Source organism: Aspergillus piperis, assembly GCF_003184755.1.
Source record: "Aspergillus piperis CBS 112811 unplaced genomic scaffold BO85scaffold_22, whole genome shotgun sequence".
Lineage (NCBI taxonomy): Eukaryota > Fungi > Ascomycota > Eurotiomycetes > Eurotiales > Aspergillaceae > Aspergillus > Aspergillus piperis.
In genome coordinates, this window is record NW_020291612.1 from 12,758 (window position 1) to 39,780 (window position 27,023).

Genomic DNA, 27,023 nt, shown 5'->3' on the forward strand with positions numbered 1-27,023 from the left:
CCTCTTACACACTTCAATTTCACCCCTCGACAACCTGCAAGGGCAGTGAATAACCTCCCCCGAAATCTTAGATTTGACCCATCATGATAATTCCCTCCAACATCATTTGGTTTGATGACGATGATTGGTTGGGCTCAGAACTCTCTTTCCCGGCCGGCTCCACCTGGAGACTCACAAAGAAGATCAAGGAGAGCGAGGACATATACTCCCAAAGAGATCATGAAGACGATGTAGCTATCTCCGAGGCTCGTGCGGTTTTTGTTGCTTCCAGAGGGCCTGGGGCGGCTCCAACGACGGCAGTACTCAAGGTTCATATGCAGTATGTACTTGCTTTCGTCTCGTTTATTAGGTAAGAATAAAATTGATGTCAATCGATATAGGATACCGTGGTGGGGAAGCGCCACCAAAAAGCCACTCATTCGGGCGCAGCAGGCTGTCTCTGAGACCCCCACAAGGGGCACGAGGGAAGTCGAAGCACTGACCCTCTTAACGAAAGCAGGTTGCTCTAGTACCCCACATCTGATCGACTGGATGAAGAGGCAGCAAACTCAGGATGAATGGGTCCCGGGTGGATTCATTCATTTTATTATGATGGAGATGGTACCGGGTGTTGATGTCTCCCTAAACTTTGACATACTGGACCGGAAAGAACGAGATGAGCTGAGGGCCGCATTTAAGGCATCATTTCTGTGAGTTACTGCTTGGCATTCTCGAAGTAAGGCCTAGTCTTATAGCTTTCTTTTCCACAGGGAATGTACTGCATGCGGAATAGTGAACCGTGACAGTGGATCTCAGAATCTTCGCTGGGACGCGGAAAGGCAAAAGTGGTAAGTCTCTCTGCAACTGTGTATTCGGAGGGTTCTCGAAGCGGCCGAACAATATACATGTAATTCGACTGACTCCGTGATTCTGCAAGTTACATAATTGACTGGGAGATGCATCACCCGTCAAGAAAAAGGGACGAAATTTGGAGCGATAAAAAATATATCAGTTGGAACTTAGCGAGGGTAGGGGAAGATGGTGACTACGATGACATGTCGACGTGGACTCTCTAGATCAATTATCATCACAGCTCGGCGCCAGATCAGTACTAAGTATGTGGCGCCATTTGCTCTCATTGCAGAGACCTCACAGCAGCCTAGCAGCGCTGTTATTCTATAGACGAATCTCTCTTTTGCATGTCGTAGTTTCAAATGCGGTACGAGGGCCACTTTGATGAATGTAAGATGGTTCTTGCTTATATCGTGTTCAGAACAATTTTGGATGAAGTATGTTTCTCTAGTTTTGCCCTGATCATTAATCTAGGACGTGTTAGACTTGGTCAAATTATATACCAGCGTAGCTGTTATGGTCTCAGAGGTTGTCTAGAGTAAGATTGATACTTCCAGTGTTTGACCTTGTGGGTATCCAGCAGCACAATGCACCTCTATTATTGCCTACCCAAGGAGCTGCGTACGGAATTGCCTACTCGCATGTCACACATCCTGTAATTTGTCTAAAGTAAATGAGCCCAAAGAGTCGATACCCAACGCTGGGTTCATGAAAAACCGTCCAACTTGTCCTCAAGAAGCAGCAGATGGTTATGCCTCTTCACACTAAACTGCCCAAATCAGGCAGTTATAAACAACCACTACCATACGACAAAGGCCCGGCATTCGAATCATTTTCATTCCTCTTTCCTAGATAGATGTCAAGAAAGTCAGCTCGAGTGGAGTCTCCATTGGCCTCTCATCATTTCCCCTTCCGTATGAAATGTCTGGAATGCTTGGTTACGTCCGAAAATTCTCGAAAAGTTAGAATTTAATTCCTCTACCTTCGCGCGCACGCTCAAGTTCTCTCTTGCAAAGCCGTCTCAATCGTACAGTTAATGGCCATTTACAAGCAACCAAACATAAGGATATAACAACCAAAACTGGCTACACATCGACCTACTTACCCCCCGTAAGCTTAACATAAGCGGACCCAAACTCCCGTTCCCACTTATCCACAAACTCGCGACTCATACCAGGAGCAATAACCGCATCCCCACGCTCCAACCCCTCCTTGAAGAAATCCATAAACTCCTCCACCGTGAGCGCATTAGGATTCTTATGCTTCTTATTATCATCGGGATCCTCCCGGTCGCGATGCAAATCCGTCCCCACCGACGGCGGTGCAACCTCAACCACCTTAATCTTATCAAACCCGCCGCTCGCCAACTGCGACCGCAAATTCATCGACCAGAAATGCAACCACGCTTTCGTGCCATTATACACAGGATTAATCACCGAGAATGGAACAAATGCCAGAATGGAAGAGACGTTCATGATCATAGCGCTTTCTTTATTCTTGAAGTCCTCCAACAGCCCCAGAGTCAAGTGCATGGGTCCTCGGATGTTGATGTCGATTTCCTGGTCGGCCTTGGTGAGGAATTCTGTTGGATTATCTTTTAGCACTTGCAGAGGCCGCTGAACGCCGGCGTTGTTGATCAAACAGTCGAGATCGGGGTGCTTTTTGATCAGGGATTCAATGAATGTCGGTATTTGAGAGGTGACTCCCGTATCCAGGACGAAGTAATCGGTCGCTCTGATCTCCTTCGCTGTTTCGCGTAGTGTGCTTTCGGTTCGACCAGCAATTATGACTTTCTTGCCCTGTTCGAGGAGATAGGAAGCGATTGCCTTGCCGAGACCGCCTCCGCCGCCGGTGACGAGGGCGCAGGAGAAATTCAGGCTCGACATGGCTAATAGTTATCTTGATTGATGAAATGCAATGTCAAAAGCTATGTATGTATGGATGGTAGGTAGGACAGGGATTTGAATGAAGTTGAATTGATCGGTGAATGTATACTCTACCGATATGATATCACTGGCTGTGACGTAAGTAGTATTGCTCCAAATTCCAGATTTGGCAAATATTTTGTGCCTGCCTCGGACTCGGAAGCGGTTTGCCGAATTTTCTCGTAAGCATGGTGGACCGTCCTCGGAGATTTGGAGTGTCTGTCCGAGGTCTCGGAAAACTTTGACGCCAAGTTACTCCAGTTTGGGGATTGTATTTGTCAGACATTCCAGCGTCTTCCAAGTTCCAACTCCAATTTCTCCAATACTCCAACCATAGGCGTTGTTTGTACGTTTCCGAGACCAGAGGCATCTTGGCGTCGCGCATCCTCATGGAATATTGCGGAGACCTGTGAGTCTTCGGTCTGGTAGAACAGCGGAAATGGCGCAGGCTGTGTCTATATGGTAGATGTATGTACCACTCAGTTAATCGATATGGGGATCATGACTCTCGTAGTGTGCATGGTATATTGAATGCTGTCGGGGGCGAATGTTCATAGGCCTGCATGCACTACTTTCGAAGAAATTGAGTGTCACTAAAGCGGCCGTTGCACCCTGCAGGAGGGCACGATTACGCTGATTTTCTATATTTGACGAGTGATTTATTGTTGGGAATATTAGCACTGTGTCGTTGGATACTAACAAAACAGCAGTAAGTATGACCAAAATTTACTTCATAACGATTTGAAAGATCGCCGTGAATCAATATCAACTCTCAGTAGAAGGGACCTCGAAATCTTTTAGAAACAGCCACTTTCCCTTTTTCTTTAAATCAGCGTCCTTCCAATCATTTAACGACATTTTCGGGAAAAACCAGCCAATGCCACCATCCTCCTCGCCCGTGAAGATGGATAACATGGTGTGGTCATGTGCAATAAGGACCAGAACCTGATCACTAGCGTCGAATTCCGCTATTCCATTTACTGACCGACAGCACTCATCAACGTCATGAGTATAGTCTGGAGTAGATATAAAGAAAGGCGTATTGGTGCTTCCTGGCTTGTACCCTAGCTGGGCAAATATATGACCAGGACAGACTGTCCCGTACTGCGGATGAGACGGCAAGGGGGAGGGTTGAATGATCTCCGGGATAGGACTCTGCTTGGTGGGTCGAAATTCACCGGGATGGTGTGCACAGTCCTGGCGATGTGTTCAGTGAGTTTAGCTGTTTCACTATACAGAAGAGCATTGATAGAAAGTAGAGAAGGAAGACCTACCGCTCCCAACAGGATAAACGAATCTGGTTGTACTCTCGCGAGGCCGCACATATGTTCTGGACTGTGTCCTGGTGTATGCAGCAGATGAAAGCTCCCATCGCCAAACCAGTCGATTGCTTTGAATCTCCCAATCGTTACCTTCCCCGGGTGTTGGTCAAAGTCCATCTCTCGCAGTGACCGTCCTCTCCAGTCGGATGATCTGACTGGCGCATCTGGCTTTTCCGGGTACCCTGGTGCAAATCTGCTGATGAAGGTCGGCCCCACGACCAAGTCTGTAGTGCCGGGGAATAATGAAGGGTTACCAGTATGGTCAAAATGGTGATGAGACCAAATTATAGCATTTATTTCCTCCAACAGGATGCCATTTTCAACGAGAAGGTCAGAGACGCTGCGGGGAGAGTAGACTTTCCATCCACTTTCTGGGTTCGTGCAAATGTCTCCAAAAGGCGGAGCGAGGTTCTCAAAGTCTTCTCGGAGAGAGAGGTCGAACAATAGTCTCTGGCCGGAGGGGTGAGTGATCAGAAAAGAATATGATGGCACCGCCAGTCGGTCATAGCCTGGAATCTTGGGGTTCATGAACTTCTCTGCGGGAAGATCAAGACGTGCACCACTATGTACCTGATTAGTGATGTAGAAGGATGATAAAGGGTATTTAGAGACCACACGTGTCAATGAGAGAAACCGAGACGGTCTCTGCAGAGGATGGCAACTCAAGTCCTGATTGCGAAGCTGCCATATTGATCCAATCAATGTGGCTAACGACCCTGTATAGGAAATTGCTGTCGATGTGTGAAAAAGATGAATCGTCAATTCCTAGAATGCATAGGACTACCAAAGGATACTAGGATGTGGATAGAACAGCAATGAAATTGATGCAACGGCGGGGTTCGAGAAGTGCGACGTCATCCTTGCCGCTCTCCACCTGAACCGTGCCGCTATAATAGACTTACTATGAGCAAGGAATTCATGCTCGGTGGGGAAATGCAAGAACTTGACTATAAGGGTAAAATAATCTGCTTCAAAATAGTAATTCTGCTACAAAGTCGTATCATTCAGGGCCCATATGCGGCAGGATACAATTGTAAAAGTTTGGTCCCCAAATTGGAGAAGATGCAGATCGTATACGAAACGCTTATAGTCGATTTAGGCTACATAATGCCTGTGAATAAACAATGGATTTTTCACGGTTTAAGCTTAGACAGCAGGTCCCCACGTGTTGGGGAAATTGCTTGTATTATTGTTCGGCTCTCGGCCGATCCTCAAGCTTTCCCTCGGCTGTGGCCCCCGAGAGCTCTGTATGTACTCGCAGAGCTGAGGGAAAAGGAGCGCCAAAGTTTTCCCGTGAAGGTTCTACCGACATATGATCGATTCGCAATTGCGATAATTCTTTTATTTGAATGGGTTTTGATTAACTGAATTATCGGTTATCGAACAATTCTGTATTACATGATACCACCGGCGTTTTTCCGACCCACACATTTTGTTTCCTTCCCCCAATTTTCATAGCACCAGATTAAGAGGCATGTACATGTCAAATAGAATAAGTTTAATTCTCACGGGGACGTCTGATCTCCCATCTTGAGGCATCGTTCTATTGGCATCCCAATCACATTCAATGTATGACCCACAAGAAGACCATTCCCAATAGATGACATATAAGAGCGGTGACACGCTAGGGGGTGTAAGGAGGCCGATAATAAAGAAAGGGACTCTGACAATGGGTGATTCTCAAGCGTTAATCAGAAGAAAGTTGCGAGGTCATTGCATGGGAGAGAGGAACTACTTTATCAGCTTTTATCTAGTGTCACCACGTAGCGACTGACCTGATGAAGTTCATATGTAGTGCCAAGGTGCCAAGAATGAGCCATCAGCCCTATCACTATTTGATTTGGGCTTCTGATTATATTGGGACATCATCTCCGGTCATTCGCGACAGATGGTGACATAGTAAAATTCAAGGAGGATGGAGTTGGGAGACAGTTAGAGATTGGAGAATCACTATCTATATTGTCGAGAGAAACTCTGCGCTGATGTTCTGCAGCTGAACATGCGAATAACGGGATATACGGTACCATAATGCGAGAATGACCTGAAAGAAAGATTATCGTCAGGGGATGGCATTCAGATCGTTCGGCATACTACCAATGGAGAAAAGCAAACGATTGCTAACTCTCGCATTAGATATACAAAATTTCTACGTAGCCCACAGACAACCCGGGATATTGCCAGTAAGCTGCGAAACAATGATCAGGAGGAGTATAAGACTCTATTTGATGAAGGCCGGGATGATGTTGTCGTAACCACAGCCTAGCAGTATCCACTATAGTTTATAAGCCATGGTTGCATGACTAGCAAAAAGCTTAGAATGCCTGACGTGGGACGCCACTACTTGACTGATATAAAGTGTACCTGACTGTTGCTAATACAAGCAAATACTTGCAATAGAGTCTCAATGGCTATAATGATGACAGCTTTCAAACCGCGAACCTCTAGCGATGATACGAGAGAGCGCTGAGCTGTCTCTAGGCACTTCTTGCAAGATGTGCTAAGACCAGTAAGCCAGTAAGGGAGAGCGTATGGCTCAGAAACTGGCCTAGTCATATCAAAAGGCATGCCAGATAAATTAGTGCTCCGAGACGAAGGAAGCGCATGGCCTTGATGGGGGTAAGGTATCTTCCGGCCATCCACGAGCACGACCTCTCCCCCTGGTGGCCTCACATGTTATAAGAGAATGTCTCATTGTACTTGCCTGGCTGCTTGTTGTACTCTTTAAAGTTATTCCGCCTTAGATTGAAAATCCAGTACCCTAGATGGGGATTGCTGGCCGCTTTCCCGTGAAAGATGCTATCTGCTTGTTGTTGACAGAATAGGACATCGGTGACAAAAATCTAACTTGCCGTCTTACATTGAGCCCCCCCAACAGCGGTATGTACCCAAGCGTCGCTCTGTATCAAGGCATATGCCGCTGGCCGCCACGCATGTGTTCAATTAACCTTGGTTCAGTGAGGATCTTCAAACCCCGCTTCAAAGTGTTTGACGCGGGTTCCAACTCCTGCAGAACCAATCCTGCGAAGCTCCACCTGCAGTCTATATATCAATAAGTCACTCCGGGCTGGTTTCTCTAAACAGTAGTTGTACCCGAAGTCGAATCCGTGGATCTTTGGAATGGAACAAACTGGTGTTTCGGGAACTCAAAGATACTTCATAAGAAGCAACTCTCTATTGCGTCCTATGACACATGAAACACTATCACGTAGTATGTCTGGAATTTCGAAGGGAATAGATGTTCCGTATAGAGCAGAATCTGCTTAAAGAAGGGCTGAATGTGTTGTGTGGAGTCGATATTAGTCATGTCGGACAGCGACGGTCCTAGCAGGGCCGAGACGTTTCAGTGTTTAGCGAACCCGTATCTCGGACCTTAAATTAACCTCCGATGTCCGACTCTTAGCCCCTACAGGAATGAGGGTCCAAATTTAAATCACTACTAAGTTCATGTTGGGCGTGGTACCTGTTGACTGCTTGTGGAGCAAGAGTACGTAAGCTCAGACCTGAGTCTCCTCAGAAGCCCTGATGCTGCTGGCCACGGATACAAGCCAGGGTAATGCGGAAGGAGTTTCCACGCATCTAAATTGGTTTTATTACACAACGAGCCACAAATCGCGCGCAAAGTTCACGCAATTGATGTCGTAGTCCTGATAAATCCGAAACTTGGCTAAATCCGAACCTGGCTTAATTCAGGTGACGCCTCCTCAGACCTTGAAGAATAAATGCTTTTAGGTTCGACTTTGAGGATTAATAAATAGCAAGCGAATCCCGCTGCTTCAGCCAGATCCATCCATCATCAGAACATTCCCTTTGTACTTCCCACATTCATTTCCAACATGCTTCCCAAGCTTGCAACTTTGGTGCTTGCGCCCGCATTGGCGAATGGCGTTGCTGTCGCGGCCGAGCCCTTGTATAAAAAGCCCGTCAACATCCCCGGTTACGGCTACGTGCAGGGAAAGGCTGCTGTCAATTCCAGCGTGTCCGAGTACATTTCCAACTGGGAGAACATCTCTTTCTTTGGAGGTATTCCTTTCGGTGCTGATACCTCGGGCGCAAACCGCTGGCGTGATCCCCAGCCTGTCGAGGCCTGGAACGGCACTCTCAATGCAACTGAATTCGGTGCCATCTGCCCTATCACTCTCTCTATCCTGGCGGATTACGCCCAGAGTGAGGATTGCCTCAACCTCAACATTTGGACCCCTGCTACCTCGCCTGACGAGAAGCTTCCTGTGGCCATCTGGAGCTATGGCGCTGGAACGGCGCCCCCGCAAACCACCTACAACGGTGCGGGTGTGGCTGACAAGGGGATCATCTTCGTTTCCTACAATTACCGCAACGGTGTGTTTGGCTTCATGGCGCACCCAGAGCTGACCGAGACCAACGGCCGCAATGCTTCAGGGAACTGGGGTGTCCTTGACCAGTATGCAGCGGTCAAATGGGTCCACGAGAACATTGCGGCGTTTGGTGGTGACCCTGATCATATTTCCGTCATCGGCCAGTCCTTCGGCGCTGCGGCCGCCTACCACATTGTCAACAGCGAGTTGACTGCTGATCTGGGTATCGTCAACGCTATCTCTGAGTCCGGTGTTCGCTCTCCCAATGACCCCAACACTGGTGTCTACGAATGCGCCTACACTACCTTGGATGATGCCGAGACCATGGGTGAGGAGATTATTTCCTCCCTTAACGTCAGCTCCATTGCCGAAGCCCGCGCCATTGACACTACTACCCTGCTCGACTCGACCAGCACCTACAGTCTGGAGGTGAAGCCTGTTCTCGACTACTACGCCATCCCATCCAAATACATCAACACCCTCGAGAACGGTGCCGGCAACAAGGTCCCCTATATTACCGGAAACAACGCCAACGAGGATGGAGCCTCCGCCACTGTCAGCACCACCGTCGCGGCATACAAGTCTAGTCTGAACTCCAGCTATGGCGACTTCGCACCTCGTTTCTGGGCTCTCTACCCCGCCGATAACGACACCCAGGCTGGCGAACAGGAGGACCAGATCGTCCGTGACATGTTCCGTGTCAGTAGCTGGCAGTACATGAACGGCTTCTCCAACTCTGCCGACCAGGTCGACACCTACACCTACTACTGGAACTACGGTAGCGCTGCCCATGCCTCTGAGATCATCTACGTCTTGAACAACCTGTGGGCCCAGGGCGAGGACTACTCCGAGGAGGACTACTACGTGGCCAATGTCATGAGCAGCTACTGGGCCAACTTTATGAAGACTGGTAACCCCAACACCGGCGGTTCCTACAACAATGGAACCCTCCCTGCCAAGTGGAATGCCAACTCTCCGTCTAAGAACGAGACTTTCTTGGTCGGTGCTGTGTACGAGACCATGGATACTGCTGCAACTGAGCGTGTCCAGTTGATCTTGGATTACTTTGCCGCCCAGACTCCTTACTAGGGTCGTTCTTAGTGCTTGGGTTGGTCATCAAGAATCACTTTGTGTAGAACATGCCACCTTGAATCATTTCTTGTATCCATTTCTTTGTCTCCTGTGTTTATGTATCTTTCTTGTCGATCACTTATCCTGTCAGTTGAGCCAATCTTTGTAATCATTGGAGATAAATGCCATCGATGCTAATATGAAACGCACGGGTGCCTCCTTTCTGATCTAAATTCTTCTTAAGCCAGATTGTAGCCCACTCGAATCAAGTCCGTTATAGTAGACATCCCCCCGAATAACTTATTGGTTTCCCCACCACCTTCAAGTAACGCAAAATGTATCCTTTTATATTATTTTATTTTATCTTTCTTTTTTTCTTTTGCCTTTTTGGCAAACATGGCAGTGTTAGTATTCCTGTAACCCACTGTAAGCCGCGTCTTCTATGAGGCTTCCTACCAAAGCTTCTATGTACACTTCATCCTTCAAGAACATATTAACAAGACAGATACTACTGCTATACCAGCCAGGCTTTCTTTATGCCAGTATTCACTCGTGCCATATCCTCCAGTTATTTAAGAAGACAAGAGCTGTTGTTTTCAAAAAGGTTTTACCATATTCCTCACCGTCCTCTTGATTAGATAATTCTTTTTTTGTGATACTAAACTAATATCTTAAGAATTAACCTCTGAAGAGAATTAATGATAAAATTCTGCCTCTTCTATAAATCGAAGTCTTATCTTACGTAAATATTATCTTTCTTAAATGGACAGAGAATATAGCATAAGCGAAGGCCGGTGTGGAGGAAGCCTGGCTTGTGTGGCAGCAGCGCCTTCCACTGACAATCGGCCCACTTTCTATGAGGTGGATACTACCAGGGTTCTCGTAGCCATCTTAACGCCGAGCAGCTCGGGTGGGATTGCAGTTTCGGTTCGGAGCCGAGATCCCACCGCAGATGCTGAACCCACTTGCCGCGCGGCATGGCTCGGACATGACTCAATAGAGCTATAGGGCTGTTCCTACCTCCTCGCGGGTGGCCCAATTAATCATCTCAACTCAGAATTAAACTATTATGTGATCATAGGATCTGCGCGGAATACATTACGGTAGAGACCCTGTGTTAGAGAATTCCTTTCATTTTAGGACAGTGTGGGGACCTTGTAAGTAGTGAATTATATCATAAGATGGATGAAGGTTCGTTATCAATATACTTGACTAAATAGAGACAAGCCAGATATTATATGTACTACTCTAAATATTTGCCAGCAAAGTTGGTTAAGAAGTACTTGAGTAGTGAAGCGTAAGCTGATTAACGAAGATAGCGCCCACGTGATGCGACGGTTTAGCCCCCACGGCGCCTGCATCCTTTCGGCAAACAGCGCCTGCACGTCAGCTAATGCTAGAGTTGTGCCGTTGACATTTTGACTCCTCATCCCACAGGCTGCCTCGTCTAAAAGCGTATAATCTGTGCTCAATTCTACTCCCCAAATTCTTCTCGTCGTCCCCAATGTCATCAGCATCTCCTCAGGAGCTCGCTTCACGGCTCAACCAATCTGGTAAACAACGAAAGAAGCGATGGGTCACAAGGACGAAAACAGGGTGCATAACCTGCAGGTATAACGGCTTCTGTCATTTACGGGTGGGTGAAATTACTGACTCGACAGAATCCGGCATGTCAAATGCGACGAAACCAAGCCGAGGTGTGTAAGATCGACTCACTTGCCTGAACCGTATCCATTGACACGCCCGTAATATAGTTGTCAGAGATGCACATCTACTGGTCGGAAATGCGATGGATACCAAGACCCGCGCGCCAAGCAGATCATCCGCCGCAAGGCCGAGTCAGCCCAACCACATGGCATGCTGCAGGTACCATCGGCGTGGAGCTTTATTGGCGATAAGCCAATAGACCATGAACATTTTCACTACTTTCAAGTAGTCACTGCTCCCACCTTGACAGGTTTTTTCAATTCGGGATTTTGGTCATACACCTTGCTGCAGGTTTCTTACTCCTATCCGGCCCTCTGGCATGCTATTACCGCGCTGGCTTCCTTGCATAGAGACTTCCTGGAGGATGTGGCGCCACTTGCAATCACAAGGGCTTGTAGTACGGCCAGGGTGCGATTGGGCCTACAGCAACATACCAAATCCATACAGTCCTTACGGGAGTTGACGTCGAAGCCGCGTTTGACAACACACGATAAAATGGTCATTTTAGCGACATGTGTGATATTCATCTGCCTACTAAGCTTGCAGGGGTTTCATTCACAGGCTATGGCACATGTTGCCAGCGCTATGGTTTTATGTCAGCAGTGGAATAGAGATTTCCAGACCCATTCCCATGCGTCTGAGGCTATATCTTCCGTGATACTTCTTCTAGCCCAACTCGACAGTCAGGTCCGCCAGATTTTTCTAGTTCAAGGATTGCCAGTGCCTTGGACAACCCAATTCGAATTACCTGCCTTTGAAGGGTGTTTTACGTCCCTCGATGAAGCACACGTCTCCCTGGAGGTCAAGGTCAACAACAACGCATTGAAGCTTCTTACAAGCGGCATTGATATATCTGCACCTGAAGCGCTTGCGAAGAAGGATGATTGTCTTCATGAGTTTCGTCAGTGGAAATCTAAACTGGAAACATATCTTGCCGTTTCACCCCATGAAAGGGGCACCATAGCCGCGAACGTTCTCTACCTACGCCGTTCTTACGCCAAAGTGATGCTGTCATTAGACCCAACGAAGGGCGACCTCGCCCACGACGAGTTTATCGAGGATTACGCGCAGATGCTTGATCTAGCAAGCAGCATTCTCGAAGGCTTGAACAACCCCTTGGCAGAAAAGTCCGATACAGGTTCGAAACCAGCAAAACAGCACTTCAGTGTAGAGAGTACAGTGACAGAGACCCTGTTCCTGATCGGGGTTCGTTGCCGTGAACCGACAATTCGAGAACGGGCGCTGGAACTCATGAGACTCTACCCACGTCGCGAAGGCATGTGCGGTACCATGTTAGCTCTGAAACTCGGGGAGACGCTTACTGGACTCGAAAGGACCGCATGCCAGACTTCCCCACCGGGGTCGTGCAGTGAGGGACCATGGGTGTGTGCTGATCATCGGGTGACAAAGATACAATGCAAAGATGTCTCGTATCAAAAAGTTGCTATACTGTTGAGAACAGCTGGAGAGCAGAGACGGGGTTCAGAAGGAAAATGGTTCACGTTCCATAAGACATGGTAGCTGCATAGTCCTTTCCCATTGCTTACTTGATAGCAAACGGCATATTCTATACCCACAACGATTCTAAAATTTGACCATGATGTATGACTGTTTTCAGACAAGCGTCTACTGTTATTCAGAAATATTCGAATATTCACTCAATCTGGCCAGCTGTCATGTTGATAATTTTCTGCTGATGATAGCGGAACCATCGGCATTCGGCCCGCGCAAGCCTCTGTTATCTGGCCATCTATCAGATAAGCCACGCGGTTATCAGGCTTTATCGGTCTTATCGCCTTGACTTTCCGCTGGCTTCCCCGCAATTCCCCGCTCGCGATGATGCAGCTATAAAGTCAACCAACAGCCTCTAGACAACCTATTCTACTTCAATCGATTCGGACGAAAAAATACGTGCAGACTCTAATAAAAATGGCTCAACAGATACCCAGCTACCCTCTCCAATCGATTGAGGTGATCAACGAAATAGGCAAGGTCATCGACGATGCCAGCGAGGAGCTACGCAAGCTGAATCTCGAGGTCACTACTCCACCATACGGTTCACTCCGAACAATATTGACGGTTTCAAAACGACTAGATATTCAATAACCCTGAGATCGCTTTTCAAGAAGTCAAAGCAAGTAAACTACTTTCTGACTGGCTCGAAAACCGCGGCTGGACCGTTCAGCGCGGTGTCTACGGGATCGAAACCGCTTTTGAAGCACGATTCTCCGTCAAAGAGGGCGGTCGAACCGTCTGCTTCAATGCAGAATATGGTGCACTTTCAATTAATTACCCTTTTTCATGCGCTACCCTCAACTACAACGCACACTAACCACCTACCCCACCCCCAATAGACGCCCTCCCCAACATCGGCCACGCCTGCGGCCACAACCTAATCGCAACCTCGGCCCTCGCCTCCGCCGTCGCCATCGAACACATGATCAAAACGCACAACCTCCCCGGCACCGTCGTCGTAATGGGTACCCCGGCGGAAGAGTCCCAAGGCGGTAAATGGCTGATGGCACAGAACGGTGCATGGAAGGGCTTCGACTCCTGCGTGATGACGCACGGCATGGCAGATTTTAGCACTCCGGTATGCTGTACTAAGGCGTCATGGAAACTGCGCGCCAAGTTCTATGGCAGGTCTGCACATGCGGCGGCGGGCCCCTGGACGGGAATAAATGCGTGCGATGCGATTGTGCAGGCATATAATGGGATTGCGTTGTTGAGACAGCATATCCAGAAAAGTGAGAGTATTCAGGGGTGTATCCTGGAGGCTGGAAAGGTGGCGAATTTGATCCCAGATTATGCGGAGGGATTATTTAGTGTCCGGGCTGAGACGGTTAAAGAGGTCGAGGCGTTGAGGGAGAGGGTTGAGGGGGTGTTTCATGGCGCGGCGGGGGCGACGGGGTGTAGAGTTGAGATGGAGTGGTGAGTGTTCTTTCTTTTCCCATTGGTTGTTCTGATTAGTTTGGTGTGATATTAGTGATCGTTGTGCTAACTGTGGCAGGTTTGCACTCTACGAGGACGTGGTGACAAACGATACTCTCGCAGAGCAATACAGACAATATATGCTGCAGCATCTGGGCTTACAACCAGAGCAGATGGTGCCTTTGAAAGAAGCTAGAACAGTGCATGACTCGGCAGGAAGCTCGTCCGTCTTTCCTTCCTCCCTTTGGCATGTCCAGCAGAAGCTAACTACGATATAGCGACTTCGGAAGCTGCTCGTACATTTGCCCGGGCATCCAAGCCTTCTTCGACATTAAAGCACCTGATCTCCCACACTCCATTGGTTTCCTCGAGACCGCAAAAGGTCATGTTGCGCATACAGAGGCGCTTCGGGCTGGAAAGGCCAACGCGCTCATTACTCTGGATGTATTGACGAATGATAATTTTGCTCAAAAGATGAAAGATGAATTCAGGGCGGCAATGAAGGAAGCTGGGCGGTTGTCTGAGTGATTAGGCTATAGCTGAAGGGAACGGGTTCTTGAAGGATAACTAGCATACCGTTACGCGTCACATACCATGTTGAGCAGTTACTGGCAGATTTGGAGTGCAGAAAATTGCGAACACTGTACAATTCGAAGTTTTCTATCGGCTTGATTGCAACCGCGGTTGATACGTGTAATATTTGTTCATCGTTACAGTCCCTTGCTTTTGCGGGTGATTGGTAAGCAAGTATGTGTCGACTGGGGAGACCAACTCGTAGATTTCAGGCGCTTTATACAAAATGACTGCCTTTACTTACTTGACGAGAAGATTGGCTTTTGCATTGATTGAATACTATATTCTGCAAGAATATTCCTAAACATGTGTCGTATAAGACAGCCTTTTCCCGTTAAAGCTGGAAAAAATGTGCCAACTGCGCTGGAATGGATTGCCGAGGGACCCTTAAATTTGTCAGCAGGAGCTGTGCTAGTCACATGACTTCCAACGCGCAGGATGATTATCCATCAAGTTCGATATTGCATAGTACTGTACTTCTTCTAGTTTCCCGGGTAATACATGCTGCAGCAGGCTTTGTCGAGAGGTGAGGAGAGCAGCTTTAATATAATGCTCGATTTGATGGGCCCGATCACGGAAATGTATAGCCTTTTGTATGGGACTATCTTTATAGAACGGCGCGCCGAAGCCCAACTCGGGCAACCGCGCTGTTATATTACACACTAGCTGTCGGCTATCGCTGAGAGTATCGAAGCCAGAACCGTTCCTAATAGTCGCACAGGTATTGAGAATCGGCTCTTTGTGATTCTTGGTTTTATGTAGATCTGCTATATCCTATGTACAAACAGGTCTTATAGCATGACGGACGTGCAATTGAGCTGTAGTATTGCCTAAGCAGTACACATATCCTACTGGCCTGTTTAAGATGGTTCGGAACAGCTTGTTTTCGGAAAGGGAATGGTTGGTTGCGCCTTGTCACGGACCATTATACGTGTTTAACTAAATTATAATCCTGAAATTGTTTGAACCAAGGGGTCAATTAAGAACAAAGATAAAGTGCGTCGGCCGTCACATTCCAGACTGATCGACACTGAAACTCAAGCTCTTATCCAGCTCCCGTAACGACAACGGCAAGTGTATCGGCAATCATACGTGACAAATCTTACATAGTAGTAGTACCCATGTAGGAAACCGAGGCATTCGCGTCGTCTGTGGGTGATTGGTAATCGTCCCACATCACCCTACAGCTATGGCCCTGGGCTGAACATTTGGGCTGAAGACAAAGCCTCTCCACTTCCCATAACCCCCTACCTGAGCTCTTCTGTTCTGAGACCCTCTAACCTTCTGCTTACACATCTCCGCCCACCAAACTGCTTTCCCAAGTCCACAATGCATACAACTACGACAGAGAAGCTACACAGCTTCCTATCTTGTCGAAAACCTAGCAATGGCTCAGAACACGTACCACCACCACCACCAGATGGAGGACTCCAAGCATGGACCCAAGTCGTGTGCATGCACTTCGTATTCTTCAACTCCTGGGGAATTACGACCAGCTTCTCCGTCTTCGAACAGTTATATACCCAAACCTTACCGCAGTCAGCATCGTCCATCGCCTGGATCGGCAGCGTTCAGGTATCTCTCCTCTTTTTCATGAGCGCCCTTACCGGACGCGCAACAGACGCCGGCTACTTCAGAATCATGTACCCACTCGGGGTCCTCCTTCAGCTCGTGGGGCTCTTCACGCTCTCTGTGTGCAAAACCTACTGGCAGATATTTCTCGCTCAGGCGGTATGCATGGGTCTCGGCAATGGACTTACATTCAACCCCGGACTTTCGGTCATGTCCGCCTACTTCATGAAAAACCGAGCCTTTGCAGTGGGCTTGGCAGCTTCTGGCGCTGCAACAGGGGGTCTGATATACCCAGTCCTCATCAACCAATTGCTATATAACCACCAGATAGGATTCGGATGGACAATCCGTGCAGCAGGGCTTCTCATGCTGATCACTCAGATCTTCGGTCTTGTTTTCTTCAAACCCCGTCTTCCCCCTCGGACAACCGGCCCCCTCATCGAGATTGGCGCATTCGCTGAACCACCTTTCATCTTCTTCACGCTAGCCTACTTTTTCAACTTCTGGGGCTTGTATTTCGCCTGGTTTTACCTTGGCACCTTTGCCCGAGACTGTCTCGGCGTCGAGGATACACAGAATCTTATCCTCGTGTTGAATGGAGTTGGTATCGTTGGACGTATCGCGCCGGGTATTATTGGTGATCGATGGACAGGGCGATTGAACCTCTTAATCCCCATCAGTATTTCGTGTGCAGTTTTGATATTCTGCTGGATAGCTGTTAGTACTGTTGCAGGGCTGTATGCATTTGCTGTTGTGTATGGAATTGTCGGCGGGGCCGCGCAATCACTCATTCCCGCCACGGCAACGACCATGACGCCGGATCTCAATCGCACTGGTACAAGGCTGGGAATGATCATGAGTATTGTGGGATTTGCGACGCTGACTGGGCCAGCTATTCAAGGGGCGTTGATCGCTACTGATGGAGGTAGGTATATGGCGGCTCAAATTTTCGCGGGTGTGAGCATTCTGCTGGGTGCGTGTGCGGTTGCGGCGGCGCGGGTGGCTAAGGTTGGGTGGGGAATGGATGTGAAGGCGTGAAGATTGTGTGGGTGAGCAGTTGGGTGAGTGTCGGAAGTAAATGCGATGCATTCTTGGCTCTGGTTGGGGGTTAGTTGAGAATGTGGGATTCTTTCTTTCGTCTCTTTCGTCATGTCAGATCAACGGGGCAAGTTTATCTGCAGATCTCGACTTTATCTGAAAGAGTGGCAATATGAATGCGGCTATATGTGGAAGTAGATAAGGAGTGAAACAAGAAATGATTTGGTATGATGGATTAGAGCGCTAGTAACTTGATGCAAGAAAAGAAAGTTCAATCTCCAATGAGTTGTGAAAGCTTAGCTTTCCAATCCCGCACGAGAGCCTGAGCTTCCGCTGTCTCATGTCTCGAAGTTTGTAATTCCGCACTGAGGGCTTCGTTCCTTGCCCGTAGCTCCTGAATCTCCTTCTTTGCATTCTCGAGTTGAGTCGCCGTTGCACGCAGTGTTTCTATCTCCTGAGCCGAAGACCGCCGATAATCCAGTTCTCTGCGTAAGGCGATGATACTAAGATCGCGGATTCTGATAGTTTGATTACATTTGGTATTCTCGCTTCGGAGTTCCTCTACTTCTCTCCTAAGGGATTCGTTTGACTCGAGTTCTCGGTATAGAACTGACAGGGCTGTATCTACTTCCGTCGGCAGGTTCGTATAACGAGACTTGCGCTGACGTCGCGGTCGTTGAGATGTCCCGTTTCCTTCTGTAGCTTCATCATCATTGCCAAGGAGTTCATACAGTCGTTTGGGAGTAGTAGGGCAACTCGCTGATACATCATGTCTATCACCCGTTGGAGCTTGTTGTATTGAACAGACGCCCAAGGGCCCGTCTGAGGCGCTACTATGAGGATGTGTATTGGATGAGGAATTTGTGTCGGGGTGAGGAGCTGACGTAGTCGGAGCGGCAGCAGATGTTGGATCATTCCTTTCTTCCGGCGGTGGTGAAGCTGGTGGTGACAATGTAGGAGGAGTGATATGCCAACCGCGACGGACGCAGATTGGACAAAAAAGTGAATCTTGGGAATCGCGCAGCCAACCTGCTGAAATACAATCGGCATGGAACGCGAGCCGGCAGGTTGAACAAGGCTCAAGTCTTCCCCCGTGCGCTTGACAAACGCGGCAGTAATCTTCGTGTGCCGATCCATTTCCTGTGGGACATAAGTGAGCACAAGGGGGGACGCCAGGAGACAATAGACGAAAAGGAATGCACTCACGTTTCCATTCTTTGTATCTTTGTACCTGAGTTTCAAGGGATTGCTCTCCAACCGCTGCAAGGGTGTCGGACCATGACATCAACCTTGGCAAGAGCGGTTCGTCAGACTGGTTGAGACTTTGCAGTGTCACCCCCTGACGGCCAGTCCTTGTCGGATTGGTCCTTGAAGACTTCACTAGGGATGAGCGAACGGAATGTCTTTCATCTTGTGCAGCACGTGCAAGACGTCCCGTACGCGTTTTCCTCACGGCCATGGCCTTAGATGAGCGATGTGATACCTGTCCTTGCATATACTCTGTTGGGTTGTCTTTGGTAAATGGTAGGTTGGGATCGTCCGGAGGCTTGCTGAGTCAGGTGAACTGGTTTGATGACAAATCTAACTCCAGGTCGGCCGCCCTCGTTTTCTCAAGACATGCTTAGACGAATCTATCGCGAAACAACCATAAGACTATGATGGTCTTTGAGTTAATGAGCGCCCTATTAAAGCCCATATACACCCAAATTTATACTGAGGGTACACGTGGATTTTAGGATGTGTTGGTGTACTGTCTTCCAACAGGTGCAGTCTTTCTCCTCAGTGATTACGTAAAATAACGTAATCAAGAATCCGGCATGGCTGTTACTCATCTCTCAAAGCTTGTTAGACCACTGCCCAAGTGACTATGCTTTAGTCAATTGATAGTCTAATATTGCGCGATGACAAAGGGCATACTCAATCTCATCTCTCATCCACAAGTGACTCGGGCTTCTTCCAGTCAAACGCAGATCTTGGTCTCCATTTGAGAACCTGACAACTCACCTGGTAGAGTGTCTTCCAGATGTATTGGCCATCTTATCCACGAGATTGGACGCTATTAATTAATCAAATTCAAACCATGGTCGGATTTACTACTTCCTGTTGTACTGCTAGTTGATCTAGCTTCGCAAGATATGATAACAGATAACAGCCTCAGGCAGAACTGTGAGAACAGGCGGTGTGTGATTCTGCTGGCAGTAATCAGCTTAGCCCAGAACGGCAGGCGGGGTGATGACGATGACCAGGCTGATCAACGACTGGCGAGGCTGTGAGCCATGGGTTGCTTGGATCCCTGCTACCTGATAAGCTTTCATTGTCCTCCGATATACCTCTGGCTTGGCAAAAGTTAATCCTGTGGAAACCTCGTATTCCATGATGGCCAAGCGAAGAAGAGCATCCGGACCAAGATCAAGGACAGGGTGTCTCACTTGCAGGTACAAGCCGGAGCCTTGGGCGCCTAAAGAGCATCGTCCGACTAACCAGCCCATCATCCAGAATTCGACATGTCAAATGCGATGAACAAAAGCCAGAATGCTACCAGTGCAAGCGTACAGGGAGAAAGTGCGATGGATATAATGAATCACGCCCGGGGAACAAACACCAGCCTGTCGTCCCCAGTAAGCCAATGATGACCGTCGATCATCGCATGGTCCTTCGACCAGGAACGCAAAAGGAGCGGCACTATTTGTACTTCTTCTGCTCACAGACGGCCCGCGCGCTATCCGGGGTATTTGAGTCTGATCTCTGGATGCACCATCTTCCCCAACTGAGCGAATGCGAGCCGGTCGTCAGGCATGCCACGGCGGCAGTAAGCGCGGCCCATGAGCGGGCGCTGGTGCTACAGCGGAATCCATCATCCACTCCGGAGCGTCGAGCCGCTAATGACCGCTTCATTATATTTCATTATAACGAGGCCATCCGACATTTGAGGACGTATCTTGTTTCGCAAAACCCTAGAATCGATCTCCTGGTCATCACATGTTTCCTTTTTGTATGCTTGGAGATGTTGAACGGTAATCACAAGCAAGCCCTAGATCACCTCGAAGCTAGCCTGAAGATAGTTCAGAGCGTCATAGGGAAACTGCAACCTCTGGGAAGTAAACTAGGCGCGACTTATCTCGAATTGTGGAAATTAAGTCTTCGACTGAATATCCAGCTTGCAATGAACGGACGGCCGATGGTTGCCTTGGATATCAAGCCTACTTATCCCCAAGTGAGATGCTCAGAAGGAAGGCCCGTTTGGTCGGACCCTTATTGGGCTCAACACGCACTCTATAAGCTCATGAACAAGACACTCATGTTCGTCCGTTCTGCAGGATTTGAACGCACAGATCGCACACACTTAAAGCCCCAACAGGAAGAGCTCAGGAAGGACTACAAAACATGGGAAAGGGCCTTGGAAGGTTATACAAAGGATGCAGAAAACCCCCAGAAAGGCAATCAGCGCGAACTGTTGCTCTTGCGTACATTATATCTCGTTTCATGGATATGGACGGAAACATGTCTGGCCAGACAGGAAACCGTTTTCGACAACTATAACTCTGCCTTCGCGGAGCTTGTTCACTGTGCCGGCCAACTTATTGATATTGATGATGTCACTGAGCGCAAGTCCACGAAATGCGGCCCGGATATTTTCACATTTGAAATACGTATCGTCACAGGACTGTACTACACAGCAGTCAGGTGCCGTGACCCGATTATCCGTCGCGAGGCTATCCGACAGATGAGTCGGTGTACCAAACAAGAGGGCCTATGGGATCAACGTATCATAGTGAAAATCGCTCAACTGGTAATCGATCTAGAAGAAGCGAATTTGTCATCGTTGGACGTACAAGAAAGGGTCCCGGAGGATAGGGATCGTATCTATGAAACAATTCCTTCGTGTACGCATCCGGAGGATCTTCGAAGTACTCGCCAGGTTGTTCTGCTCTCGAAGCCTAATGGACCAGATGGTGCATGGCTGACTAGGGTCCGATTTGTGGAGTGGTCCTAGTCATTGGATAGATTTGTTTTGACCTGACCGTTCAGCGACGACGATATAAGAATTGTTTGCAGTGTACCATTTCCAGATAAGATACACCTTCTTATCATACCTTCAATTGATCTTAATATCAGATGTATCTTACCATGTCCATAAAACGTTCACTTATGGAAGATAAATGTTGTGTCTAGTCGCATCTGATATGCATATAGGCCAGACGCAGGCCTCCGTCAGGCATGACGACAACCCAACTTTCATAATTCACCATGTATATGGGTTAACGCTCTGTATTTAGTTTGCAGTAGTGGTGCAGATAATATATAATAGCTCTACTTATATGATACCATTTTCACACATTCCCTGGAATCCAACACCTGTCACTACTAGGAATCTGGCGTAAGCTCTCGCTTGACTAGGTACATACTTTCCGGCCACCACATTTCGTTAGTGTCAGCTAACTGGGAAGTGACATTATGTGTCTTCATCATAGAAATGACCTGGCTGAGCTCCCACTGTCCAATATCCCTCATCCACCACACCCCATCTAATAACATGACCAGGACCAGCCAATGAGCGAAGATGTCCATAGTCAGGACATGCATCGGAGTGAGAACTAATAGCTGCCTGCTTGTAGGTGACGCCGGTATTGTTGTACTTTTATTCCTAGCTTCTGCGGTAGGAGAGTCCAAAACCGATTGCACGATGTTGAGAAATTCGGTCGGAGCTTTATTGAGAAAAGACATGATAATCCGCCTAAGAATCTGCGGCGCCTCCATTGACGTAACATTTATCATGTATCGAGCCACCCATGGTGAGACAGCACGGGAACCCTCAACCCCTGCTGTATGTTGTGTATTCGGAGACGTCGCGGACACCATCTTCCCATTGGCACTTGCGCGCGGCGATCGCGCTGCCAATGCGCAGCTCTCCAGAACACTTATGGTTTCGAGTAATGCATGGGCCCGTTGTTGGTCGATCGCGCTACATGATGCAGGAGCTTGCAGCAGCACAGCAGTTGTGCGTTCTGCTCTTCTACGGAGGCTTCTTAGAGCACGATCACAGGTGGATGCCACGAGCGGGAGAAATAAGCGCTTCGTTGTCGGAGATGGACCGTCTTGCGGTGATAGAGGGCTTGATATTGTCGGATGGGACTCTGGTCCCGTATCCACCATACTGCCAGCAGCAGTCGCGTTGACAATATCATTGAGTATAGCGCTAGATGCGGTATGTGCTGCGCGTGTGAACGTAATCCATTGCGAATGTTGCGGTAATAGCTCGGTTGGGAGCCGTTGCCCATGTACTTTAGCTGTAGCTGCTAAATGAACGCGAATGGAGTGACTAGCCGAGGCGTACAAGACCATCAACGCTGCATTGGCGAGGACGTTATCGTAGCCCCGGGCTTTTTGCATAGTTGTTTGGATGTGGCGGAGGGATGCCGCATGATGGCGCTCGGCTAACGCAAGGAGGTCTTGAATTTCTGTTACGGTTTGGTTATCAAGGGGCTTTTGAGTGTGTTCATGTGCCATGTCGTGGCATTTGCATGCTGCCGCCAGGCTTAGCAGGGATGACATGACTGCCTTGCATTTGAAGGCGAGATTAGGTACCCCGACCGATAGAGCGTGGAGATCGAGGGAGTCGAACGGGATGGTTTGGCTGGTGTGCGAAAGATAGTGGGCTAAGAGACTGAGCTCTGTCGCATTGAGAGGATCCGGGGAGGGCACATCCAAGTTGAGGATATCCTCCTCGCAATTCGATTGTGGCGAAAGAGGAAGTTGGCCAGTGGATGAAGGTATGGGGCCCGGAAGACGCCCTGTTATTGACTCGGATCCTGCGAATTTAATTTCGGAGTTTGGGAAGTCTCCCAGCTCTGTATCCGATCCGCTGGCACTCGGATGATGTTGATATTGACATGTATACGACAGTCTGGTGCATCGCGAGCATTTCGGTCTGGCTTCATCGCACTGGTGATACGATCAGAACCAAAGGTTTTGAAGTATGCAGGATGGAATCACAGCATATGCATTGTGTAATACCTTCTTGCGTAACTGCTTGCACCTGAGACAGCCATTGCGGGACTTTTCATGTGGCTTGCGCAACCTATATCCGGTCGCTTGGAGATCTGAGAGCGTTTTATTGATGGTCATATTGCCGACGGCACGCTAAGCTACAATGTTGGACCGTAGAAGTCGGGATTCTTCCCAGAAGGGCGGTTGGGGCGTATTAGTAAAGAGTCCTCAAGACAAGATTGAGTTTACTCAGCCTCATAAATGGAGAAGTCGCCCGTGCAGAACATCAGTCTAATAGTGTTTGTCATGGCGGGTAGTCTAGCGTGAGGCTCTGCTCGATGTAATTAACCGTGAAATTAGAGTTATTCAGTAGTCGAGCAGCCGTGAAGACAACGAGTCGGGCCCTAGAATGATTTCGCCAAGAAAGTTGGGCAGTGAGAGTACGAGGTGCATGGCCTCCAGCGGGAACTTCGCCTCCCCGCATAAGACCCTGCATGAACACGAGGTGATGGTTATATTGATGGATGAAATATGCGGCGTATTACTAATACGCCGGGGTGGCCGTGCCCAGCCAACAGAGAGCTTGGCGACAACTTTGTATGGTTCGGAGACCAGTGGCTGTGATGTGTAGATTTGGAATCGATACTCAGGGAGATCAAAGGTGTAAGATTAGGACTTGGCTTTGTATGTGGTAGCAGAATATGACAAAACGTAGGAAAAGCCTCTTGACCTTCCATGAATATATAAATCTCAGCGACAGCCTGCGTGATTGTACGAAATTCCAACTTCCTCATCCAACATCTTCACAATCTATCAGCTCTACAACCCTACTCCTGAGACATTGAACTCGAAGCTCAAAACCAACACGACATCATAATGATTTTCTCTTTCTCTCTGTACTTCGATCTTACGATCATACTCGCTCTGGTCCTCCAGGCGAGAGCAGTACCGCACCCGGTAGCTAAGCGCTCAAATTCCGACCTCAGCTTGACGGCTCAACTTCGCCTTGCCGATACGTAAGACCGCTGCCCTAATCCAAATTCCGAACTTTCAATCATCTGACTCTAATGATCATACAAGGGCCATCGAGCGCTACAAACTGCTCCCTAATGACTCCGACTTTGTCTTCAACTTCACCGGCACGGAACAGATCCCAGTAGCCACAAGCCAGAACTGGCCAGCACTCGTCGATGTCGGCGCCGCTATTAGCATGTCACAACTTCCAGGTAAGACATCAGCACATCAAAATGCAATCAAACAAATAGTCCAAAACTAATCCTCAAATAGCATGTAGCATGAGCTTCCTCCACCTCCACCCCCGCGCCACTGAACTATTTGCTCTAAATTCCGGCCATATTCTCTCCGAAATGGTCCCTCAAGCTGGAGTTCTTGATAGTAACAGCAGCCAGCGGGTTATCCGGACGGACCTGCGCCCCGGTCAAGTGACCATCTACCCTGCAGGTTCATTCCACACGCAAGTGAACCCGGACTGCGAGCCAGCGAACTTCACCGCTGCGTTTACGTCTGATGAATTCGCTGTGAGCCTGGTGGCGGAGCAACTGTTCTCCCTCAGTGATGGGGTCATTGCACGGACCTTTGGGCAGAGTATTACCGGGGATGATATTGAGAAGATTCGGAAAGCCATCCCATCGGATATGGCGATTAAGGTGGAGGAGTGTTTGACGAAGTGTGGGATGGCGAAGCGGTGATTGTGGGGTGAGAATGTGAATGTCTGGAAGGGTTGTTGGGGGGGAGATAAGGAGGATAAGAATGCCCGGAACAGGAGTAGATAGAGTAGGTGTTGATTTTTATACTTTTAGAAAGGAATGGTAGTTTGAGTTTGTATTACCTCTGCGATTGGTAAGCTGCACTTGGTTGTCCATATCAATGCGATAAGAGTGCACTTTCCGTGTGACAAAAATTTCTACACCGACCTGAATGTCCCATCTATCGAAGCCCTTTCCGTCTACCCTGCAGGAAAGAAATCCGTCGGTGGACCAGTGAACCTATGGGACGTTATCGCGAACGTCAGCGTCAGCGTCACGAATACCGGTGGTAGTGCTAGAGTTGAGATTCCGCAATTGTACCTATCATATCCCGAGAGTGCGAAGCAGCCTGTGCACCAGCTTCGAGGCTTTGAGCGGGTGGAGCTGGCTCGCAGGGAGAGGTCGACGGTGACGTTTCCGATCCGCAGACGGGATGTGTCGTTTTGGGATGTGGAGGCGCAACAATGGGCTGTTAATGGGGGTGAGTATACATTTAGTGCCGGGGCGAGTTCAAGGGATTTGAGGTTGTCCAGGACGGTTATTATTCGGACAGAGTGATGTCTGGTCCTTGCTGTTGTGAGGGTGATAAATACTTCTCTGATAGTCTGAATCGGCATAAATTATCTACAGTGTAACTGGAGAGTGTAGACAGCCAGAAGAGATACGCGAAGGCAGAAAGCCAGCTCTGTGATTCAATATGTACCCCAAATGTTCGATTGGCCGAAACCCAACTCGGGATATGCTGCGGTCCGTCTACCTTCCGAGCTGTTTCCCGGAAGCCCAAAATACAATACTGAACTTCCGTTAACCGTGTAATATGTTACTAATAACATAATCAACGGTTGAACGGGCCACACAGTCAGGCGGGCCATCCTGAAATCCCATATAAAAGATGTCTTTTTAATTCTATTATATATCGACCAGTACTACTTCTATGAAGCTCTAACTTTATAGATAGATTATATATATAAGAATAAGTATTCCATCATTTTTTCAGATTTTTAAATCTTTTACTTTAATAATAAAAATAAATTCTAATATAATACATATAAAATACACATATTGTATTATGATAAGATACTAAATAAAATTATATTTATTTTTGAGGGATATTAGATGGGTTTTTATATTATTTATAATCTATATAGAAGAAATCTAATTCTTCTAGACCTGGGTGGTCGAGATATATTATGTTTAAAAAGATATCTTTTATATAATATTACCAGATAGCCTGCCTGACCGTGTGGCCTGTTTGACTGTTGATTACATTAACTATAGAAATTACTTTAATGTAATCAATAGTTGGACGGCCCACACGGTTGGACAGCCCATCTGGTAATACTATAGAAAAGACTCTTTTTGAACACAAGGTAACTCAATTAATATAAGTCTAAAAAACTCAATATTGCATAAATAGATTATAAATAATATAAATAACCATCTAATACTCCTCAAAAATCTATATAAATATAATTAGTATCTTATCATAATACAACATGTGTATTTTATCTGTAATTTTAGATATATCAATATATTTTATATAAGAAAAAATTTTGAAATTCTGGAAATATACAACAATCTTTCTACTATATATTATATATATGTAAAGTTAGAACTATTCAACCTTAGTAGTGGTTGAGATATAAAGGGTTCAAAATGACTTCTTTTATATGGGATAACCAGATGGGCCGCCCAACCGTATGGGCTGCCCAACCGTTGATTACGTTATAAGCACGCACCAGATTTCATAATCGCTTGTCCTTTACAATCCCGGTCCATTCAGTAATGCGGTATGATAAATACCTTCTGGTGATATTGTATCTCAATAATATCTCATTGAAAGCACCTAACAGCCTGAATCTAAACATAGTTATAGGTCAAGTAACGTAGAAGAACGTAACAAAAATGTATCGAATAGTGTAAAATATAATCCGAGTACAGTTATTTTGTAATGTCACAGATCCAATT

At 47.7% G+C, this 27,023-nt stretch overlaps 11 protein-coding genes across 11 annotated transcripts; 7 read left to right on the forward strand and 4 right to left on the reverse strand.

Moving 5' to 3' along the window:
- The first annotated feature begins 30 nt into the window (after positions 1-30).
- Positions 31-1,161, forward strand: BO85DRAFT_452871 (uncharacterized protein). The gene is made up of 4 exons (XM_025660923.1): positions 31-319; positions 381-689; positions 750-827; positions 917-1,161. The coding sequence occupies exons 1-4, from the start codon at positions 84-86 to the stop codon at positions 1,053-1,055; spliced, it is 762 nt and encodes a 253-aa protein (XP_025511548.1). The 5' UTR covers positions 31-83; the 3' UTR covers positions 1,056-1,161.
- A 767-nt stretch (positions 1,162-1,928) lies between these two features.
- On the reverse strand, positions 1,929-3,021 carry BO85DRAFT_503596 (short-chain dehydrogenases/reductase; the record flags this gene model as incomplete). Its single annotated transcript, XM_025664239.1, has 1 exon — positions 1,929-3,021. The coding sequence occupies exon 1, from the start codon at positions 2,715-2,717 to the stop codon at positions 1,929-1,931; it is 789 nt and encodes a 262-aa protein (XP_025511549.1). The 5' UTR covers positions 2,718-3,021.
- Positions 3,022-3,412: 391 nt separating this feature from the next.
- Positions 3,413-4,882, reverse strand: BO85DRAFT_428761 (MBL fold metallo-hydrolase). The gene is made up of 3 exons (XM_025658217.1): positions 4,696-4,882; positions 4,031-4,640; positions 3,413-3,953 (listed from the first exon to the last, which is right to left on the reverse strand). The coding sequence occupies exons 1-3, from the start codon at positions 4,764-4,766 to the stop codon at positions 3,522-3,524; spliced, it is 1,113 nt and encodes a 370-aa protein (XP_025511550.1). The 5' UTR covers positions 4,767-4,882; the 3' UTR covers positions 3,413-3,521.
- Positions 4,883-7,911: 3,029 nt separating this feature from the next.
- BO85DRAFT_381102 (carboxylesterase) lies at positions 7,912-9,498 on the forward strand (the record flags this gene model as incomplete). Its single annotated transcript, XM_025656404.1, has 1 exon — positions 7,912-9,498. One exon carries the CDS (start codon positions 7,912-7,914, stop codon positions 9,496-9,498), a length of 1,587 nt encoding a protein of 528 aa, XP_025511551.1.
- Positions 9,499-10,984: 1,486 nt separating this feature from the next.
- Positions 10,985-12,708, forward strand: BO85DRAFT_471664 (Zn(II)2Cys6 transcription factor; the record flags this gene model as incomplete). Its single annotated transcript, XM_025662491.1, has 4 exons — positions 10,985-11,091; positions 11,142-11,177; positions 11,235-11,595; positions 11,734-12,708. The coding sequence occupies 4 exons, from the start codon at positions 10,985-10,987 to the stop codon at positions 12,706-12,708; spliced, it is 1,479 nt and encodes a 492-aa protein (XP_025511552.1).
- Positions 12,709-13,027: 319 nt separating this feature from the next.
- Positions 13,028-14,789, forward strand: BO85DRAFT_405147 (M20 family metallopeptidase). The gene is made up of 5 exons (XM_025657292.1): positions 13,028-13,224; positions 13,283-13,460; positions 13,542-14,118; positions 14,198-14,341; positions 14,397-14,789. The coding sequence occupies exons 1-5, from the start codon at positions 13,117-13,119 to the stop codon at positions 14,644-14,646; spliced, it is 1,257 nt and encodes a 418-aa protein (XP_025511553.1). The 5' UTR covers positions 13,028-13,116; the 3' UTR covers positions 14,647-14,789.
- Positions 14,790-15,952: 1,163 nt separating this feature from the next.
- BO85DRAFT_503600 (monocarboxylate permease) lies at positions 15,953-17,301 on the forward strand (the record flags this gene model as incomplete). Its single annotated transcript, XM_025664240.1, has 1 exon — positions 15,953-17,301. The coding sequence occupies exon 1, from the start codon at positions 16,021-16,023 to the stop codon at positions 17,299-17,301; it is 1,281 nt and encodes a 426-aa protein (XP_025511554.1). The 5' UTR covers positions 15,953-16,020.
- Positions 17,302-17,572: 271 nt separating this feature from the next.
- Positions 17,573-18,760, reverse strand: BO85DRAFT_441962 (PHD finger protein; the record flags this gene model as incomplete). Its single annotated transcript, XM_025658820.1, has 2 exons — positions 17,573-18,441; positions 18,508-18,760. 2 exons carry the CDS (start codon positions 18,758-18,760, stop codon positions 17,573-17,575), a joined length of 1,122 nt encoding a protein of 373 aa, XP_025511555.1.
- A 915-nt stretch (positions 18,761-19,675) lies between these two features.
- Positions 19,676-21,526, forward strand: BO85DRAFT_452874 (uncharacterized protein). Its single transcript, XM_025660924.1, has one exon. It carries the CDS (start codon positions 19,931-19,933, stop codon positions 21,293-21,295), a length of 1,365 nt encoding a protein of 454 aa, XP_025511556.1. The 5' UTR covers positions 19,676-19,930; the 3' UTR covers positions 21,296-21,526.
- A 29-nt stretch (positions 21,527-21,555) lies between these two features.
- BO85DRAFT_480855 (Zn(II)2Cys6 transcription factor) lies at positions 21,556-23,761 on the reverse strand. The gene is made up of 2 exons (XM_025663028.1): positions 23,317-23,761; positions 21,556-23,244 (listed from the first exon to the last, which is right to left on the reverse strand). Exons 1-2 carry the CDS (start codon positions 23,425-23,427, stop codon positions 21,667-21,669), a joined length of 1,689 nt encoding a protein of 562 aa, XP_025511557.1. The 5' UTR covers positions 23,428-23,761; the 3' UTR covers positions 21,556-21,666.
- Positions 23,762-24,072: 311 nt separating this feature from the next.
- Positions 24,073-25,137, forward strand: BO85DRAFT_452875 (germin family protein). Its single transcript, XM_025660925.1, has 3 exons — positions 24,073-24,305; positions 24,370-24,515; positions 24,577-25,137. Exons 1-3 carry the CDS (start codon positions 24,166-24,168, stop codon positions 24,996-24,998), a joined length of 708 nt encoding a protein of 235 aa, XP_025511558.1. The 5' UTR covers positions 24,073-24,165; the 3' UTR covers positions 24,999-25,137.
- Positions 25,138-27,023: the final 1,886 nt, after the last annotated feature.